The sequence below is a fragment of the Pyxicephalus adspersus genome, chromosome 11, assembly GCF_032062135.1.
Source record: "Pyxicephalus adspersus chromosome 11, UCB_Pads_2.0, whole genome shotgun sequence".
Taxonomy (NCBI): Eukaryota; Metazoa; Chordata; class Amphibia; order Anura; family Pyxicephalidae; genus Pyxicephalus; species Pyxicephalus adspersus.
Genome location: NC_092868.1, coordinates 39685287 through 39704560, shown reverse-complemented (window position 1 = coordinate 39704560; position 19274 = coordinate 39685287). Strand labels below are relative to the sequence as shown.

The 19274-nt window shown below is 38.0% G+C and overlaps 1 protein-coding gene across 3 annotated transcripts in view; it reads left to right on the top strand.

The window, feature by feature from the left end:
• AGRN (agrin) overlaps window positions 1–19274 on the top strand; it is a 303487-nt gene that overhangs the window by 106172 nt on the left and 178041 nt on the right. Inside the window, exons 1-2 of one of the 3 annotated variants that reach the window (XM_072426410.1) lie at window positions 332–1580; window positions 9101–9148. In XM_072426410.1, the coding sequence (XP_072282511.1) occupies window positions 1418–1580; window positions 9101–9148 (211 nt within the window). In that variant the 5' untranslated portion in view covers window positions 332–1417. Of the gene's footprint in view, window positions 1–331; window positions 1581–9100; window positions 9149–19274 lie in introns of those variants that run through there. The other 2 variants (XM_072426411.1, XM_072426409.1) reach the window with 2 other exon arrangements.

Below are 19274 nucleotides of genomic sequence, written 5' to 3'. Positions count from 1 at the left end.
GAGCTTGCTACATTTGCATGGTTCACACTCAGTGATAGATGGAGAGAGGAGATGTCACAGCTCAGCCCCCTCCCTTCTTGGCTTTTGTATGCTCATACAAGGACCCCGAGGAGGCTGTAATTCCCTAAAGCATTGACTCTTTGTCTTTATCTCCATCTTCCACAATCCTAGTGCAGAGAGAGAGGAGGGAGCTCCGTCCAGCAAAGGTTAAACTTCCAAACCCACAGGAGTCTCCTAACACCCAGCGCTGCAAGGAGAGCAATGTAGATCTGTCAGACTCCAGGAATTTAGCAGCACTTAAACATCTTCCAGATTCTTTGTGGACACAGAAAACAGGCTCAGTATTTAAAGTCCCTAGAAGCTGTCTATTTCTGGATAAACATTGAGCCATTGTCGTGCAGACTGGGAGGAAGACTGCAGGTGAGAACCTATTTAAGAGAAACTTGGCTGTGCATTCACATCACATTCTGTCCTGGGCTTGTGTTAGGCTGCAAGCATTGCTCTTGTATCACACATACCTCCAATGAGCCCTCCCCACATTGCCCCATTCTCTCCTAATTTCCACTGCCTGATGAATAGCTGAGCGTTCTTTTGCAAGGACCGGCGTTTGATGGGAGTCTGAACTGTAAGGAATTGTAAGGTTAAGCCGCCTGAGAAGACCGCTAAGATCGCAGTGACTGTTCTGGCGTTACAAGAAGTGAGGGTGACACTTGGAGAGAGAAGGGTGGGCGGCTCTGCCTATATCAGAGAGGGGGTGAAAATAAAGTAGCTGTATATTGCATCGGAAGACGGATGCCACTTATCTATTGCTGAGGAAATGGAATGTCTACCAATCAAACACAAGAAGCAGAAGTGATGGCAAGGAACTTCCACCTTACTAGAAGAAAGGGACGTTTTCATCTCTAAGCACTCAAAGTTTAAGCCTTAATGTCTTAACTCTATAAGGTAAATTCTGACACTCCTATCACATCTCTTGGTGGATTTGTGTTTTCTGTGCTTGTATTTTTACCTGTAATGCAAGATTGGAGAACTTCAAGAAGCATTCTGGGTTCAGGATCTATAGAAACATGGAATACCGGTATTGTTTCCACTCCATGGATATTTACTTAAGATAGAGCTGCCATTGGATATACAGGGTGTCCTTCTACCTGTCTTTCTGGAATGGGATTATTGAACTCCACAAAGTCCAGCACGTTGGGGAGCTTCGTATGCTTTAGACTTGGGCTTTGCCAGGAGATTTTGCATTGCTCCTGACCAGATGTTTTCAGTCTGCCATGGTGTCCTAAGTGAGAAAGATTTACTGGCTCAATTTATTTTATAACGGTTCTAAATATAAGACTGTATCAATAAGGATGTAAAGCTGAATTGTGAGGGTGATTTGTGGAGACTGCAGATAGCCCCCAACAGAGACTTTGCCATGACTGGGTGTCACTACCCTGCTCCAGCTTCTGAGCGGGACCGGATCTATCATCATAAAGTGTCTCTGGTGGTTCGGTACTTCATGATCCCATGTAACATCTGCCTGATCCTACTTGCCACTTCAACGCTTGGATTTGCGGTGCTTCTCTTCCTCAATAATTGTAGGTGTGGTTATTGCCAAAATCTCATCACCCTTCCCCTCTGCTGTCAAACCTTGTGTTATAGAGTTTGGTGTGGGAGTGAATGTGGACAATACTCCAGGGTGAAGATGAATCATTGCTCATTCATTGCTTGCTTGTCCTGGAAACAATTCAGTATGTGTGTGTATGTGTAGAGAGTATGAACCCTTTTCCCATTAAAGCCATTTTTTTTCCAAGTGACATGATTTGAGCTTTGCATGGGAGGTGCTTAGACCCTTGGTTTACTGACCTAGTTTCTACCTCCTGGTATACCACGAGATCTTGGAAGCATTCAATTAACAGAATCCTCGTTATCCTGTCCTCTCATGGTATAGCCTTTGAGGAATGCAAAATCTAGATGAATGGATCACTTACAAGGACCATGACAAAGTCCCAATGTTAAACTGCACTCCATAGTTTCCATTATATTACCTCTATTTATCACATGCATTCCCTTCCACCAAGGAATGCTTGCAGCATGTGGGACTTTGCATCAGTAATCTGTGATATCTTAGCATTTTTATAGCAAAGTCCAATAGGCAGCCAGAAAACATGAAACCAACAAAGTATATTTCATTAATTTCTCCTGAGGTTTGAGTCACCTGTTTTAAGTGCTTTCTATTGAATGTGGACAAAGCAGAGATCAGAGATGAGCTTTTATTTAGTTTTTGCATTTTAGTGTTAAAGCTGATCTTTGGTTACTCTGGGTTACAGCTCACCTTCATTTATGTTCACCGAATATATCAACATAATGTGTTATAGAGCATAAAGTGGTATTTTCAAATATTTAGTATTTTATTATACTGTGAATGTTTCTACAAGTAAAATGTGTTCATTGTTAAGTATGTAAGTTACCATATCTTTTTCTCTGAATTCGATTCATTGCTAGAATTGCAACCTTCTTAGGGTAAATTCCAAGCTGTAGAGATCTTTTACTTATCATTGTGTGGGTAGCATTGTGGCTCATTGGTTAGCATTCTGGTCTTTGCAGTGCTAGGTTCCAGGTTCGAGTCTCGGCCAAGACACTATCTGCATGGAGTTTGCAGGTTCTCCCCGTGTTTGTGTGGGTTTCCTCTGGGTACTCCGGTTTCCTCCCACTTTCCAAAAACATGCACTTAGCTAAATTGGCTTCCCCCTAGACAATAATAATAGACATATGATCTTAGACTATATTAAGAAAGGCATATGACAGATGTGAGCCCCTTTGAGGGACAGCTAGTGACATGACTATGGACTTTGTAAAGCGTTGCATAATATATCGCTACATAAATATTGTGTAATATTAATAATAGTTGAAACCAGCTGGAGGTGAACCAGAGTATCTGTAATTTAGGATTGAACTGTTTGTTTATGCACTGTTTGTCCAGTACCGGAACCATGTGTCATTTTCACAAGCGCACCCTTTCCCTTTTTTTTGTTTTTTAACCACAGATCTCACTTGCTTTACCAAACTGTTCCCAGCAGAGGTCTCCAGTCACAATATCTAAAGATCTGTTCTGGGTAAACTGATGGCTGCAAGAGATTTTTGTTGGTGTAGCTAGTTGTAAATTTAATCCAAGAAGAACAAACTAATTGTATGAAATCCAGTCTACTATTCCATATTTGAAATGTACTAATTGCATCATTTACAGCTGCAACACTAATCTGAATACATTTTATAATAGATGTAATTTCAAAGTGTTTATAATTGTCTGTCCTGCAGCAGGTTTTTTCTAATCTTGAACTTTATCTTCCATTAGTGCTGTCTTAAGGATTCACAAGAGAGCTTTTCGAAGCCTTTCTCTGTACATTAGTGTAAATAACGCAAGTATCTGAGTAATTAGGTTAAAGGGTTTGTCAGCTCTTGTCCGCAAGCTCTCCATCTTTGTGTGTTTTAAGGATTTCCCAGTGTGGCATCAGGATGAGTAAATACTGATTTATGTAAAGGAGAAATATTTTCTTGATCATTACTACATTTAGCGTAAAGAACTTGCACAAACATGAAAAACCAGATTCTATTTTAACATGTTACTTGGCTTCTTCAGCAAAATATAAAGAATAATGACGCTGCCTTAAGATATGTAAGTGGCTATAAAGTGTTTTTAAAGTCTAAGATATGCAACTAAATTCAACCAATCAGATTTTAGATTACTGTAGTTAGATAGGAAATGAGACAATCTGATTATGCTGCCATGTACTGATTTCTGATTACTTAAATGCCATCATAGGATGAAAAAAAGTTCGATCCTCTTTCTAGTTTTTACTGCTATTTATTTTCTCCACAATGACAGGTCATTGGAATGATAGGAGTGATGGAATGTTAGTGGGTATGGAGAAAGAAACAACCACACATTTGTGGTGGAATATAAAGGGATCTTAAATCTTTAAATCTAATTATCTCCATGTCTGTTTCTGTGTCATAGGAACAAGAAGTGAGTGAATATCTACACGGTATTAGCTATACAAATCTGAGATATGTTCATACCATTTACTACTTTATTAAGGAAGAAAAAAATGCACTCATTCCCCTGGGCCATTATTCTTACTGTGGATGTAATAATTCTGCCTTACGTTTCTTTACAGTCCTCAGCTCTCACCTCCTTTCCCCGTACTCCATCCTCTGAAATAGGTACTTTAAGGTAATTGCACTGCTGGATACTTGTGTGGAGTACAGTTGCCATTGCCTCTAATGGTTGTGCAAATGCCTGGATCTCAGATACTTTCTATGTATGGTTCCCAGCCTGGGGCAAGCCAGGGATTTTGAAGTAAGGTATGTGTAAAAGTGAGGAGCAGAATTGAGGGCAGTCAATTTAACAAGCCGTGTTACTGCTAAGATTAGAAAGTTTATTATTTTTCTTTTCTTTAAAGCCTTCCTAAACCCTTATAGTAATTTAGAGGCTTTTGTTGTTGACCTGCAGTTACTTTGCAGAGGCTAAGTTTATGCCTTTTATTCTCTTTTTCTTACGCTCTTCTGATTTGCATGGGTCCAGTACTCAGAAAACATAAAAGCCAGTGTTATAGTATAATGGTCACTAGATTTACAGAAAAAAGACTCATTTAAAGAAACCTTGGTAAAGTTATGACATTTCCATATTACAGTATGTGTCTAGGAACTTTAAATCGTGTAGCAAATTACCATCACTTCTAATATAGACAATCTACCACACCAATGGCTCTTGGCTTTTCCAGGAGATTACAGATTTTATTTTCAGTGTAATTTGTAACAAATTACATCTACACACACACATATTTCATCTGATTAATTGCTGATGTTATATGTTCAGCTGCACACCGGTTATATCAGGTTATTTTTTTTCCTTTCAAGACATCTGTTCCTTGTAATATGAGACTGACAAATGCTTGACTTTTACGCTACCAAACAAAGGTTTATTGGGTAGTCCAGCGTTGTCTGCTTCTCAAGTTGCCACACTTATCAACGCTCTGTCCAGAATTCAGCTGGAGAATTGCAAAACCTATCAATGTTTTATCCCTGACCCATCATCTTGTTTGCTGTGTAATCTACAGTTACAAGCATATCCCTCTACAGCAAGGGACTTCCAAGAGCTTTATTAGACTGACATGTCACAATAGAAAATAATATTAACTACTGTAGAACAGTCTGCTGTCATACTGCTGGGAAATGACTGCATTAATAATGCATCTGTCATTATATCTCATTTCTGATCTTCAAACGCCTTGCAAAATAGCAGCATCATAATAGAAAATGTGGTTCCATTTACTCTCTAAACAATTCAAAGTCACTATACAGGGTCTTGTTTATAAAAAATTAAAGAGTGATGCCCCCTGTTGGGTTGAATTCAGGGTTGCCATTTTTGTAGTCCGTTTGGACTATTTCAAATTACTCTTTTCTTTTTGAGTATCTAGCCAAAATGTTTGCCATGTTGCTGGGTACATAACACTGCTTAGACGAGATGTCAGCTGTCGTTTGCTATTTAAATGAGTGTTATTGAGTACAACAACCATCATATTAAGTAGCTGCATGGCAGCACTGGTTAAAAAAGATCTAGTGTCTGCACATGTGACAGCTGGCAATGGTAAGCAGTACCGGTACCTGGTACACCTATTCATTCCCCATGGCGGTTGCTGCAGGACATTGCGACCGCATATGTAGCACCTCCCCAAACAACAAAGTTTTCTAGCATGAGGATGCAGTAAGCGCACCGCAACTTAGTGACTTGGGTATCTGCAAAGACTGAGTTTTCATACATAAATACACACCTACATACATTGTAGCTAACCTCAACTGTATTACGTTTACCTTTTTCAAGAATGGCTTCTTATATGACCCTAGACTACTTGACATTTTTTTTTTAGATTTCTTATTGTAATTACCGTATTTTTCGGACCATTAGACGCTCCGGACTATAAGACGCACCAGGTTTTCCGCACGGGAAAACAAGAAAAAAAAAATTCATTTGATTTCCCCTGAGATCCAGCGTGCCGCACGCTGGGACACAGGAAGAGGACACTGGCTGCCGGGACCGGCGGGGATACAGGTAAGTAAAAAAATATGCATTCGGACCATAAGACGCACCCTGATTTCCCCCCCACTTTAGGGGGAAAAAAAGTGCGTCTTATGGTCCGAAAAATACGGTACAATGTCTTTCCCTTTGGAAAGACACCCTAGTCACTGGTCTGTGATTGCTTTTCCTGGACTTGTGTCTATAACCAAGGAAAATAATTGGTACTGGATCACATTTGATGGGAGATGATGGTAATAAGGGTGAGAGGTCACATCCAGTCTTTTGTTTCATTTCATCCACCATATGTTGCAGACTGATAGATATTGTAAACTGCACATCACAGGGCTGTCATACAGCAAACAATTGTGTTATTTCTACTCTCGGAAACCTAAACAGTACTATTGCCCATCCAAGCCAATAGGATTTTAGCTTTCATTATATAACCTTCATTGGAAAACAAATGGAAAATTTCCCCTTTTACATGCCCTGGATTTATAAATGATTATTACTATAGTCCATAGTCATGTCACTTAACTGGTCCTCATGGGCGTTTACAATCTAATACCTCTAATATAGTTATAGTACATAGTATTATAGTATTATATTATTATCATCTTCCTCTCTGGTATTCCACTAACCCGACTCTCTTCTCTACAATCGATTTATGAATTCTGCAGCCAGACTCATCCATCCTTCCCACCGCTCTTCTGCTGCATCCCATCCATCCTTCCATTTCACCTTAGAATCAAATTCAAGCTCCTGTGCTTTTCCTTCAAAACCCTCCACAGTTCTTGTCCTACTTACCTTTCTGACCTGGTAAAAAAAAATACTCCCCCAGCCGCTCTCTGTGTACCTCCAATGATCTTCTAATGACTTCCTCACTCATAACCTCATCACACGCACGGATAAAAGACTTTTCTAGAGCCACCCCGACTCTCTGGTAATAGTCTTCCTCATCCTATTCGACTTGCTCCTACTTTAAAAGAGCACTCAAAACCTATTTTTTTTCAAATTGGCCTACCCATCATCTTCTGTCTTTTGAAACCATCACTAATTCCCACCACTACATATCTCCTATCCTATTGTGTGTATCTTCCCCCACCTCCTAGATTGTAAGCTCTTCGGGGCAGGGTCCTCTCCTCCTCCTGTATCACTGTCTGTATTCGTCTGTCATTTTCAACCCCTATTTAATGTACAGCACTGCGTAATATGTTGGCACTATATAAATACTGTTTATTAATAATAATAATTGTATAATAATCCTTAACATAGTCAGATATATTTTTGGGGGTTGGGGGCACTCAGAAAATTTACTCTGAGAATTTAGAGTAATATTTGATGTTTGTATGTAAACCAGGCGAAGGGCTATAGCCTCCTGCATGGCAAATAACTTTTTAAATAGCTGATTAATATCTGACGGAATGTTTATTTTGCTCTTGCCTTCTAAACGCAGTTGTTAATAATACAACAGTGACTGTGCACTGGCGCTCTGCCTAGAACCCCCTCCTTCTTGCTTCTTCTTGATAGAAGATTTTCCATATCTCTTTACAACCAATAATGTTTGCAGACTCGCATGCATAAAAACACTCTGAATATGCAAATGTTTTTTATCCAGAGCTTGACATGTGATAAGTCCAACTTAGAATGATTAAACCAGCAGTGTGTCTTAACATTTCCATTTTTTTGCACAGTAGGTAGTGCATACCTCACTTAGCATTTTCAAAGGTTCTAATGAAATATGGAATAGTAAGCCTGGCAAATATTTTCTTGCATTGTTGAACATAGGCTACTTTTCCCTTTTTTTTAATTTTTTTTATTTTACCTAACCGCAAAGCATGTCGTGGTTCGCTGATCAACATTACCTTGTGAGTAACATGACTCAGGCTGGGTTATTATAATTTGAAGTGCCAATATTTCTGTAACACAGTGAGTTTTCTCTTTTTTCTAATCAACACTGTTGTACAGCAGCCTTGTATTTTTCTCTTTTTCTGCCATGACTGTGACCAATTTTGCAGTTCGCACACAAAGATATTCTTTCTTTCCACCGCCTAACCCTAGCAGCTGACCAGTCAGGATCCTGCCACCTACTAGCACAGCTTAAAATAGACTGCTTTGCTAATGCACATCATGCTGAGGTAATTTTACAAAACAGATGAACAACATAAAAATAAGTTGTTTATTTGAGGTAAGCCAAAGGATACATAATAAAAACTTTATTTACTTTCCTTTAAAATCAGAATAACTGAAATTTTACAGGGCCCTAATGTGAATTGTTTGCGGTGGCCCTGCAAAATCCTTTTAAAGGAAAACGGAATGAGTAAATAAATCTGTATACAATATTCTGTGAGCACTAATAAGTAGGCTGAAACATCAGTCGTGGTTGGATTCCATTGGCTCAAAGGGTCTGGGGATGTAGCATCATATGCAATTCTTAGTCACAACGTGCTTTGCATCCTAGGCACAACATAGCTTGGCAGTTCACCATGGTATGCACATTTCTGACCATTTGTTTAACATAAATTTGTAGTTTAGCATTAATACTCTTCAGAAGTCAAAATGCGCTGGTCTGATTTGACAGTATGGCTTAATAGAGATTATTTAGGGCTTCATGGCATGGTGGAATGGAGGGTCTCCAGTCTTTCTGCTCTATCGTAAATAATGTCACCACGTCCTGTTGTTGCTGTATGTTGCTGTAAGTTAGAATCCCTAATAGAGGATTTCTCGATTTAATTATAACCCTACAGACAAAACCCCTAATTTTAAATATGTGTAAAAAGATACAAAAGGCCTAAGAGCTGCAGAGGATACCCTTATGTTTCATCCTGAAGATTTCTTCAAAATTCACTTAGTGCAAGTATACCAATGAAAACTGAAATACTATTTTCACTTTAAGGTGTTAAGTCTGTAGTGTAGTTACCGCAATTAGCTGTCCATTTTGAATAAAATTTGATTCATGATTTCCTTATTTGTTTCAATTTTATTAATGTCTGCATGATTAATTTGTATTTTTAATTATATGTTATCGCTTTATTTTCCCAGATAAACCAGGAAGCCATTTTCCGAGTCCTCAGCCTACATTACAGGATGGTGAGTAGCACATAACATTAATAATTGTCTTCTATAATGAATAATGTTGCACTGTTGGGACTACCACACAGGCAATTGTGCTGAACATTTATATGAATTACGACAACTGATCAGATTTGTGGTAATCTTGATAACTGATCAGATTTGCTTGTGCTTTTTGCTAATATAACTGGATATGTAAGTCAGCTTTTTAAAGTGGACTTTTCCTAGTAGTTTTCCTTGCCCAGTTTATTTCTTTTTCTTTCAAGATTGCCAACTGACACCCCAAAAATCACACTATATCATGCATCAGATTGTCTGTCCTCATGATGTTTCCACAGACATATGTTGGACCAGGGGTGTCTACGCTTGTGTAAAGACAGCCATAGACATATTAAACATTTTTGACTCATCTGGCAGATTTGATGCTTATGAACACCTTTTCCCTTAGCACTTTGTCACCTAGTAAAGCAGTGTGGTATGGTTGGTGTGAGCTACCACAGTGAATCTTTTATGGAGCACCAGTTACTAAAACAAATGAAGTCTTCTCATGTGACTCACAGCAACATAACATACATACAATTTGCTAATTAAGTCCTACATGCTAATGTAATGCCATTACAGTGTTTGTGGGAGGATGCCATATGGTTAAATGATTGATAGCTGAAACGTAATTGTATTTATGACTAAAAAGATAGATTTAGGCAATGAATTAAGTGAATTAAATTGTAAGTCTCCATTGATTTAAAGATCTGTTCTCCTTTCCACTCTTCTTTTTAAAATTAAATTAAAATCAATTATTCCCTTCAGTGATAACAGTGCTTAATAAAAGTTACTTGAAAACAACAAAAGTTAATATCATTTAAATTCCCCTTTCAGAGGAATGTTACAATCCAGAACACCATTAAAATAATCTGATTTTGTGCATGAAACATGCTAATTAACTTCCTTTTCTGAGGTCTTCGGAAATAACAAGATGTCTGCTCCATGATAAAGTTTGAGGGCATTTTCTAAGATGCTATTGTACCTTCCTTACATACACACAGTTGTTGGTGGTTTTGTAAATCACATAAGGGTTTCATAGTAGACCTACATATATATTACTTCCAGAACTTTGTGTAGATATGGGTCCTTATTGCAAATGTTCAGTGAATAAATAGTGCAAATATCATTTTGGTGCTGGTCACAGTATGGGGGAATTTTTGTGGATTACATGCATTACACATTTGCCCAATGCTTAATTAACTGCTGATGCTTCAACTTTGATCTTTCAGTCCATCTTTTTAGTATTTCTAGGACCAGTTTACACCCAATACTTTGTTTTCCACTCCCTTTAATGGGCACGGTTTTACCTATTTACTACATTAATGTCTGCAAAATGGCTAACTTGGCCATGGAAATGGACTCTTATGACATTTAACAACATTTAAGCTACATTCCATGCAAAAATAAATTAAACAAAATATTGTAGCTCTGTAATCATTGTTTTTTTTCCTAAATATATTTTCTTAATTAAACTAAAGTACTTGCATTTAACCTGGTATCACTCTCTTGGGTTCCATGTACAGCAAAGTTTAATATGTGAGAGGAAAAAGCAGTTAAGTGCTCCAGTCTGCTCATGTTCTGACAAGAATTTTATGATATGGGAGCAGAACAACCTTTAAATCCAGCCTATAATCCCCCAACACCTAATTACCCTCTGTGTATCTCTTAATATTTAACACCCAACACTTTAGGGCTGATTTACTAAAGGAATTTAGGCAAAACCTTTATCAAGGTAAAATATCACCCTGCAAGCGATAACTCACTTAGCTTAGTGAATGTGTGGATTCTACCCAACCAAACATTTTGAGTTTTCCGTGCACGCAATTGAATGGTTGCAGTCAGCACCTTTACATAGCTAAGTGAAATATTACTTGCAAAAAGATAATTCACTTTGCTATGTGAACAGAACTGACAAGTCAAGCCCAATATGTTCAGTGCACACCCTTTACCTCTTCCACACACCATTCACCTTCCTTAACACTAATCTACTTTCTAAATATCAACGTTTATACCGAATAACACCTATTCTTCTGCAAGCTAAACCTTTTTCAGTGCCAGAAGCATGCAGGCCCCTTGTCAAAAGCCTTCCGATTTAAGATTCTGTGCCAGGCTGAACTCATTTGGTAATATCAGATATTTTTTTTTCTTGACAGGATGAAACACATATTACATTTTATTGCATGCATTAATTTCTTTGTGACTTTTACTTTGTCAATAGGGAGGGCTTGGTTCACCTGGGATTGGTGAATTCTGCCAATTATCCTTGAGATGAACCTGTTCCAAATGATGTATCCCAGCAGACTAGAACCGTATCCCCCGTAATGCTATTTTCAGTGTGATGATAGGCTGTGTACAGTGTGCAGTTTGTAGACGCTCCCTGGTGGCTGTCTCCGAATCTTTTTTGCTTGTGTGCTAGGATGATCCCAAGGGAAATCTTTTGATTCAGAGGGTTTTTTTGGGTAATTTGAAGTCTAGGTTGTTATTGTTTCAGCTAGTGCTGACAAACCTCATTCAAGGTTTTAACAGGGGGAATAGAAATCTATTGTGTGCTTTTTTTTCAAGTAAGATGTAATATTCCAAATGCTGGCTTTAACCTCATTGTGTTACCTTGAAAAATGACTATGGCTCATTCATAGAAAAGAGGCCTGCAAAATGGCTCAATTATAACGATACCAAATGAATGATTATTGTGGATTCAGACATTACATGGGCTATTTGCTGTCAACGTTATACTTAGTAGCTTACCTTTGTGGGACAATAGTTGAAACATTCTACAACAGTGAAAATGATCTATGTATTGCTGGATTTTGTTTAAGAACAAAATGTTTAACTCCCATTTTCAGATTTATAAACCATGAAGCAGGTTTAACTTTCGGCATTCAATTATGCAGTTAGATACACAATATGTATTTGGATTTCCTAAACTGTGGATTAAACAGTTCAATGTGTCCAGGTGAATAAAACTAGACCCGGCGTATTTCCTATAGATATTTAGGCAGGCCTTGTGACCAGCGACCCATAGAAAATAATCTGATTTCACACTGCCTTTGATTAGTACAGTCAAAATGAAGAAAAAAGGATTACCACTAACCGGATGATATTGTTTATTACACTTGGCATCCTACGGTTTTACCTTGCAGTGGAGCTTTTACTTTATTTTACCTATTTTACTAAAGTTAGGTTAAGTTATTAAAAGTTAAGTTATTCCTTTACTAAAGGAATTTTTGTATGTCGTATTTTTAATTTGTATGTCATATAGATTTCCACAAACATCATCAGATGACCTTTAAAATTCATCAATTAACACCCCCAACTTGGCCAGGGAATATCTGTGGTTCCTAACACCGACCCGAAAGGGAGAATTTATATAAACTATGTATTTAACATATGCACTAAGTAAATAAGTAGATTTATAATGCAGGGTTCTCCCCAGGCCCTTTTAGCTAGGCCTACCACCTGGCACTTTTCAGCACCCACCCAGCTGTTTTTGGGTGGTTACCAAAGCGTTTGGTCACAGTAAAGGGGCTGCCACCCACCTACAATTTCTTCCCACCTGGCTTAAAAAAATTTGTGGGTTGAGCACTGTAATAAATTATAAAAAAATGGGCAGAGGTCAACTACCTTTCTGATTCAGTAACTGTTGACAACTTCCAACACATTTGTTCCTGAAGTAGTGCCAACCAGTGGACAGACGTGGGTTTGTCTCAGACTGACCATTTTCTATATAAATGTTTTGTATAACATATACAACATGAATACAGAATTTTTCTTATCATGCTATTAAACATGGTACAACATGTTTACTGTTTTTGGATCGATGAATATGTTCATCCTCAAAAAGTATAACATCCCTTGTATCCCACAACATGCGATGACTGTTTTATCTCTCCCCTCCACCTATGCTACAAAATCTATTATAAACCCCCTAATATTAACCCACCACTGGCTGTCGAAGTCTAATTTAAAAGCAATAATAAACAGTGTTATATTAATATTACAAATCAATCATTTTGATGCTTCGTTAGGGAGACAGAAAACCGTGATGGTTGAGTTATTTTTAGTATGCTGTCTTTCCAATTTTCAAAGTAGCCCTTGTTCTAGTCTTAAAATTACCCTCAGTCTTGGGAAGATTCTATTATGTTCTAACTATCTCAAGCTCAGTGAATTTTAAGTTTCCAGGTATGATCATCCCTTGCTGGTGAATATTATAATAGGACCAAACCATTATATATACTTGGTTCTCTATGGTAGCATCAGTCGTACTGGTGAAACTTTATTTCAGCATGCAACAGCAGTGAAGTGATCACTGTTTTTAACAGCAGAAGATGGAAGATCTCTATGTAATTTCAGGTAGGTACATATTTAATTTGAAAAAAAAAAACTCCTAACTAACATTAGTATATTCACAAATAACAAAAGAAACCTACTGGTCAGCCACTAGACAAGGATACAAGCAGCCCACCCACCTATTGTGTTCCAACATTTTAGTAACCACCTAAAAACTGATCAGGTGGTTACTGAAAAGTGCCAGGTGGTGCACCCGGCTAAAAGAGGTTAGAGAGAACACTGGTAATAAATATATGTAAAAAACAGGACACAAAAGATATGTATGGGGGGATAGTGGGGAGTTACAGTGGGTATTTGACAGTTCCCATATTCCATCCATTTTTTGGGGGGGACTGCTCTTTATTGCTGAGATTATTAGAAGAGCAGAATATACTGCAATTGCCAGTTGGTAAATTCTATTGGTTCTGTCAGTGGAGCACAACAACTGGTAGCAGATCTGCTTTTGTGTACTAAGGTCTAAGTCTCCTTTAATGCCACCCAAACAGGAGTAATCATTAAAAACCTAGTCACCTGATGACACAAGGGGGGATCTCCTATGTTTTTTTTCTTTTACAGCTTTGTAAACGAAGCTCTCTATCTTTCCTCAAACTGCTTATTGCAAGCAATGGAAAAGTTGTCAAAGCCGCAGACATTGCAGTGTCTGGAATAATTGGAAAATTTCATAGCTTGGTGCTAGCTTCTCTCATCTGCTAAATGAGTTTGAAAATTCACTGCAATCTTCATTATTAGTGTTGCTGGTAGACTGTCATTTCCAATTCCATTTTGATTATGGTTTGTTTTGGATTCATGCTGAAAGGGGGTTATTATCTCAGCATTGTTTTACTCACTTTGTTGACTTTGCCAACATCTTTGTACCTCCTAATTTTACAAGCTCCCTTTTCATTTAAAATTTAGCCGTTCAAGTTGAGCTAGATGCACCTTGAGATTGACCTTTTTCCAGAACTGCCCCTTAAATACAACTTGACCCATCAGATTTGACCCACCAAGATGTGTCCTATAGTCTCATGGTCTGCTGTTAAAGGAAATGTGTAAAATGGGACATAAAATAGATCCAATTGTGTCTTCCTGTTTTGGCTTTCTGAGTCACTGATCTATAACCGGCATGCAGATTAGGAAAAGAGCTGCTTGTTACAGATCACTGCCCTGGAACAGGATTGCTGGGCAATTACAGGGCTACTGAAATAGTGATGAGAGTCTCTGTACTAGTTCTAGTTGCAGTAAAGGTTGTTCTACACCTAAAATCAGATACCCCTCTTCTGGTTTTAATAATGATGCACTTCAGATGAACTTCAGTCAAACCGTTATTTCAGTCACCCATCCGGCACCGAAGCACAGAGAATGTAGTGATAAAAAGCTTGTCATTATTTTGTTCACAAAAGTGACAATAACTTTGTCACAAATCGGTTTAGGTTGAATTAAACATGTTTTAAATTTTTATTCAAGCTGCTTTTACCAAGCACATGTCAGACATACATTGTAGAGGAGAAGATTATAAATAACCTCTTTCCATCAAACATAAATGTTCTTACATTCCAATTATATAGGTGGTGTTTGCAGCATGTCATACCAGCCCACTAATCCAATTGACGATACACACACACACACACACACACACTGACATTCAAAAATCCGGCAACCTCTGGACCTGAGGAGTGCCGGATTTTCGAAAATTCCGGATTTTTTACGCTTATATAAGCTGTATATAATTAACAGAAAATGAATACCTGTATAGTCCTTTAAATGGATGCTGAATCCATAATGGGACTATACAGCAGCAAATAAATACTCCAATCAAACAAATCCTACACAGATCTCTCACCCTATTCATTTAAGACCATGCCCATTTTCAGAGCTGTGTAATATGTTGATGCTTTATAAATCCTATTAATAATATTAATGCCCCACATCTGTTTTGGAAAATGTTGTAACAAGGACAGTAATATTGCTAATGGTCTGCCAGATCTTCTTTCTACAGAAGATACATACTCTTTACTATAGATCTAATAAGACATTATAGAGCCCTTAAACCAAATCATTCTTTGTAACATAATTTTTTTAGAAAATTATGAAGTGTATTAAGTGATTGGTTAAAAATGTTTTGCATCTTGTATGTCCATTAAAAAAAGCACCTGTTTCAAATCCAAATTCAGTTTTCATCAATTTGTTCAAAAGGCTGCTTTAAATGTGTTCTACCCAGACCAGGTGCAAATAAAATGGTGCGTTAAAGGCACAATGAATTTCATCATGGCGGTCAAAAAATCCCTGGCTTAGCCACACCTGCTTGTCACACTTATTTAAGGCATCCAAGGCTGGCTTACGTCAATCTATATTTCATGCTGCATACAAATCAAAGGAAACTGAGACATATATTCAACATTTACTTTTATAAAGGAGAAAATTGTTGTAGAAGACCTTGCATGTAAGATAGATGAGTTTCTTAAAATTCCCAGCTTGTTCTGCATCACAAAATACCGACTCCTCTCCCCTTCTAACACTTTAAAGTTGAAAAAATACATTGTGTTTGTTTAGGGTTTTTGTCATTGCACGTGACTTTGTGTGCGTCAATCTGCATTACACAATATCTTTACATGTATAGTGCTCTGTTTTTTAGACCCCCTTTTTGTACATAACTATACCTACACACCGTATTGTGTTATTATGCATTCATTGAGACTGTTGGTCAGCACAGCCCAAAGATCCTGTTGAGAATTAATTCTAAAGATTTATTAGAATAGGTTTGAAGTATTGAGCAGTACCAGCAGACCTACTGGTTCTAAATGGTGGTGGTGATCACTTGTTTGGTGATAATCATGCTTTCATAGCATATAAAGTAAGTGTGATGAAGAAATATTAATTTCTTTTTTATAGTACTAATAGGAATCTCCCTAGCATTGGCGAAACTATATGAAAACACAAGAAAATGTAAAAATTTCTGCCATTTTACTGCTCTGTCAGCCTTTGAGCCAGGAACAGAAGGCTTGACAATCCTGCATGACAGCCTCATTAATTAGGAATAATGCTGCTTTTATAAACAAACAAGGTGGATGCCTAGAAAACTTCTCTCTTCTTCGGCAAAACATTGATTTATGAAATGGCAGCCTGTGGGCCCCTCCCAGCCTGGGCAGAGCATTAATAGCTCTTGTCATCACACCACTGGCCCAGTAATTAATCCCTCCTGAAGTACTGCTGAGAAATGTCAGAACAGCCAGACGGAATTTAATTATCTTAATATACCACTTATTTAGATTTTTTTTGTGTGGCCTGGCATTGCTTTCCACTTGTACTTTGTTACTTCTTTTCCTCAAACATAAACATATTGTCATGCACGGAGAGACAGGACCACTAGGGGGCACTACGGCTTGCACGGAGGTGGGTGTGAGCCCTTAGAAGGGCAGAGTCTTGGGCACACCAAGGTGGGAAAAATATGGTACCAAATCACAAAGCAGAAGGATAGTCAAGGAAAGCCGAGGTTGAGGCAGGCAGCAAGCAAGAGAGGTCAGGTCACACACTAGGGGTCAATTACCACGGACCCAGGAGACAGACATTAGTTACACAAGGCCCACTCCGGACACAGAAGACACTGGAAGCAACAGGAGGCTCAGGTATATCCACAGACTGACAGGAACACTGGAACAGCACTGGGAAGTTGACTGGGAACCAACAGACTGGACAACTAGAGGTTAACGCAGGAGCTGGACAGGGGAAACACTGAATTAACCAACAAGTGTACAGGAACTAGCTCAACAGAACTAGGAACAATGGAGACATGTTGCACGAACACAGAGTGCAGTCTGTGAGCTAGCTAAATAGCCAGGGCTGGTCAAGAGGCTATTTTCTGATTGGCCAGCGGATATGACAGAATTGATAAAGCTTGGAAACAGAGAAAAAAGAAAACACATATCTCTTAAAGCAAAGCTAAATGTGTAGATAAACCACATTTGTGTGAACAGTTTTATTTGTCAAACATCTTGTTCAGCTACTTGCAAACGCCATAATCTAGACCCTGACCATACTTTTCTTACAATGCAGGTTGGTTAGAGACCTGTTTTAGCTTTGAATTGGTTAGGGAATCAGCTGATGAAGTCATTTCTGTTACCGCCTACTGTTGGCAAGCTCTCTATTTTGGATTGACTGTATGGGGCACGTCTGCAAAGTATCCTGCAATTTAGGGTCATGTTGTCCATAGTTGTGCTCCTAAACACCCATGAACTCTAACATTAAAGTGGAATAAAGTCTTGCTTCGAACAACTGGTGATCAGGCAGGTGTTTATTAACTAATAACTGTCCTTCCCTTTAGTGGTATTCAAGGCAGAATGAAACCATTTATTGTCTGATGGTTTGATTCTATAGATAGAACTTTAATGTATGTTCAATAACTATTTTTTGTACAAAATATGTTGATTTTACATACTGACCCTACATTTAAATAATGTTTTGTGATTCTATGTGTCATATTCATAATGAAATGTATGTTATACTGTAAGGCTATATTTACATGTGACTCTTTACTATTACCTATTTATCTGTATAGACAGTGTCTAAAAGCATCAACCCTAAAGAACCCAATTAGGGCGAAACGCGTCGGGTATATGACTTCAAAAGATTAACATGGTTGCAAGTATTTCGTTTAGATATTATGTGTATAGTACCAACATCCGAATACCATGACTTTATAATGGGCTATGGATGTATTTTGTTGTTCTTTATGTAATTATGTATGAGGATTATATTATTGAATACATAATTATAATACAGTCATGCTTTCTAGCCACAAACCCCTCCTTTCTCATTCTTTGTCATTCTTTTACTTGTCGTACCGTTTATCCAAGGGGCGGGTACCAACTACAAACCTAAACAATCTCAATATAGAGCCAGAGGCACAACACCCAACTGTCCTTACCTGCCTAATCATCGAAACAGGGTTTGTTGCAAAGGATACCCAGCTATCCTTGCTTCCCTTGCATTTATAATAATAAATTAGCTTTTGTGCTAACGTCATCCCAAAGATTGTATTCAGAGGGAGCAGTAGGAAGAAGATGGCGGTCCCCTGCAACAGACCAGGGACAGGTAAATATCATGGGTTTCGTTTTGCTTTAACATTTGTTATCTTTTATGGAATATCTAGAAATGTTGCTAGTTGTTGCCAAATAATACATTCAGAAACATAAAGCTGGTAGAGTTAAAATGGATTCTCACCTTAAATTGTATTTTCTGATTGAAGTATTTTCTTATGTCCTGAAAAAAATACAAGCACATTGTTTTAGGTCCACATGTGCCACTTAAGTTCCATGTTTCATCTGTGATCTAGTAGCTTACAAAGAAGGTATACATGAAACATTTTTCACAATCGCCTTTTCTAGCTTCTAATTGTCACTTTTCAGCTTTCATAAAATTGCAGCAGACAGCATCTTTTCTCAGCCTTTTGGCTTGCTGACATCTGTACTTCAACAGCAGTCACATGTTTGTTGCCCCTGATTCGCTCTCTCCAGAAGCAGAAAATATGACACTTTTCCTTGAGGGTATTGTATGAAGAGAGCTTCTGATTCTGTATAGGTCTAACTTTTAAGAACTTTTGCCACAGAAACTTTGTTCTGTGTTGTCAGATTTTTTTTTCTTCTCCTACCAGCTCTTTTCAATCATAAAACATTGTGTCTGAGCCGAAGCTGGAAACTGACACAGAAAAATCTCTACCAATTACACAGCCTTGATACCACCCGATGAAGCGCCCGCTGCAGAAATAAAGTAACAAAAAAAA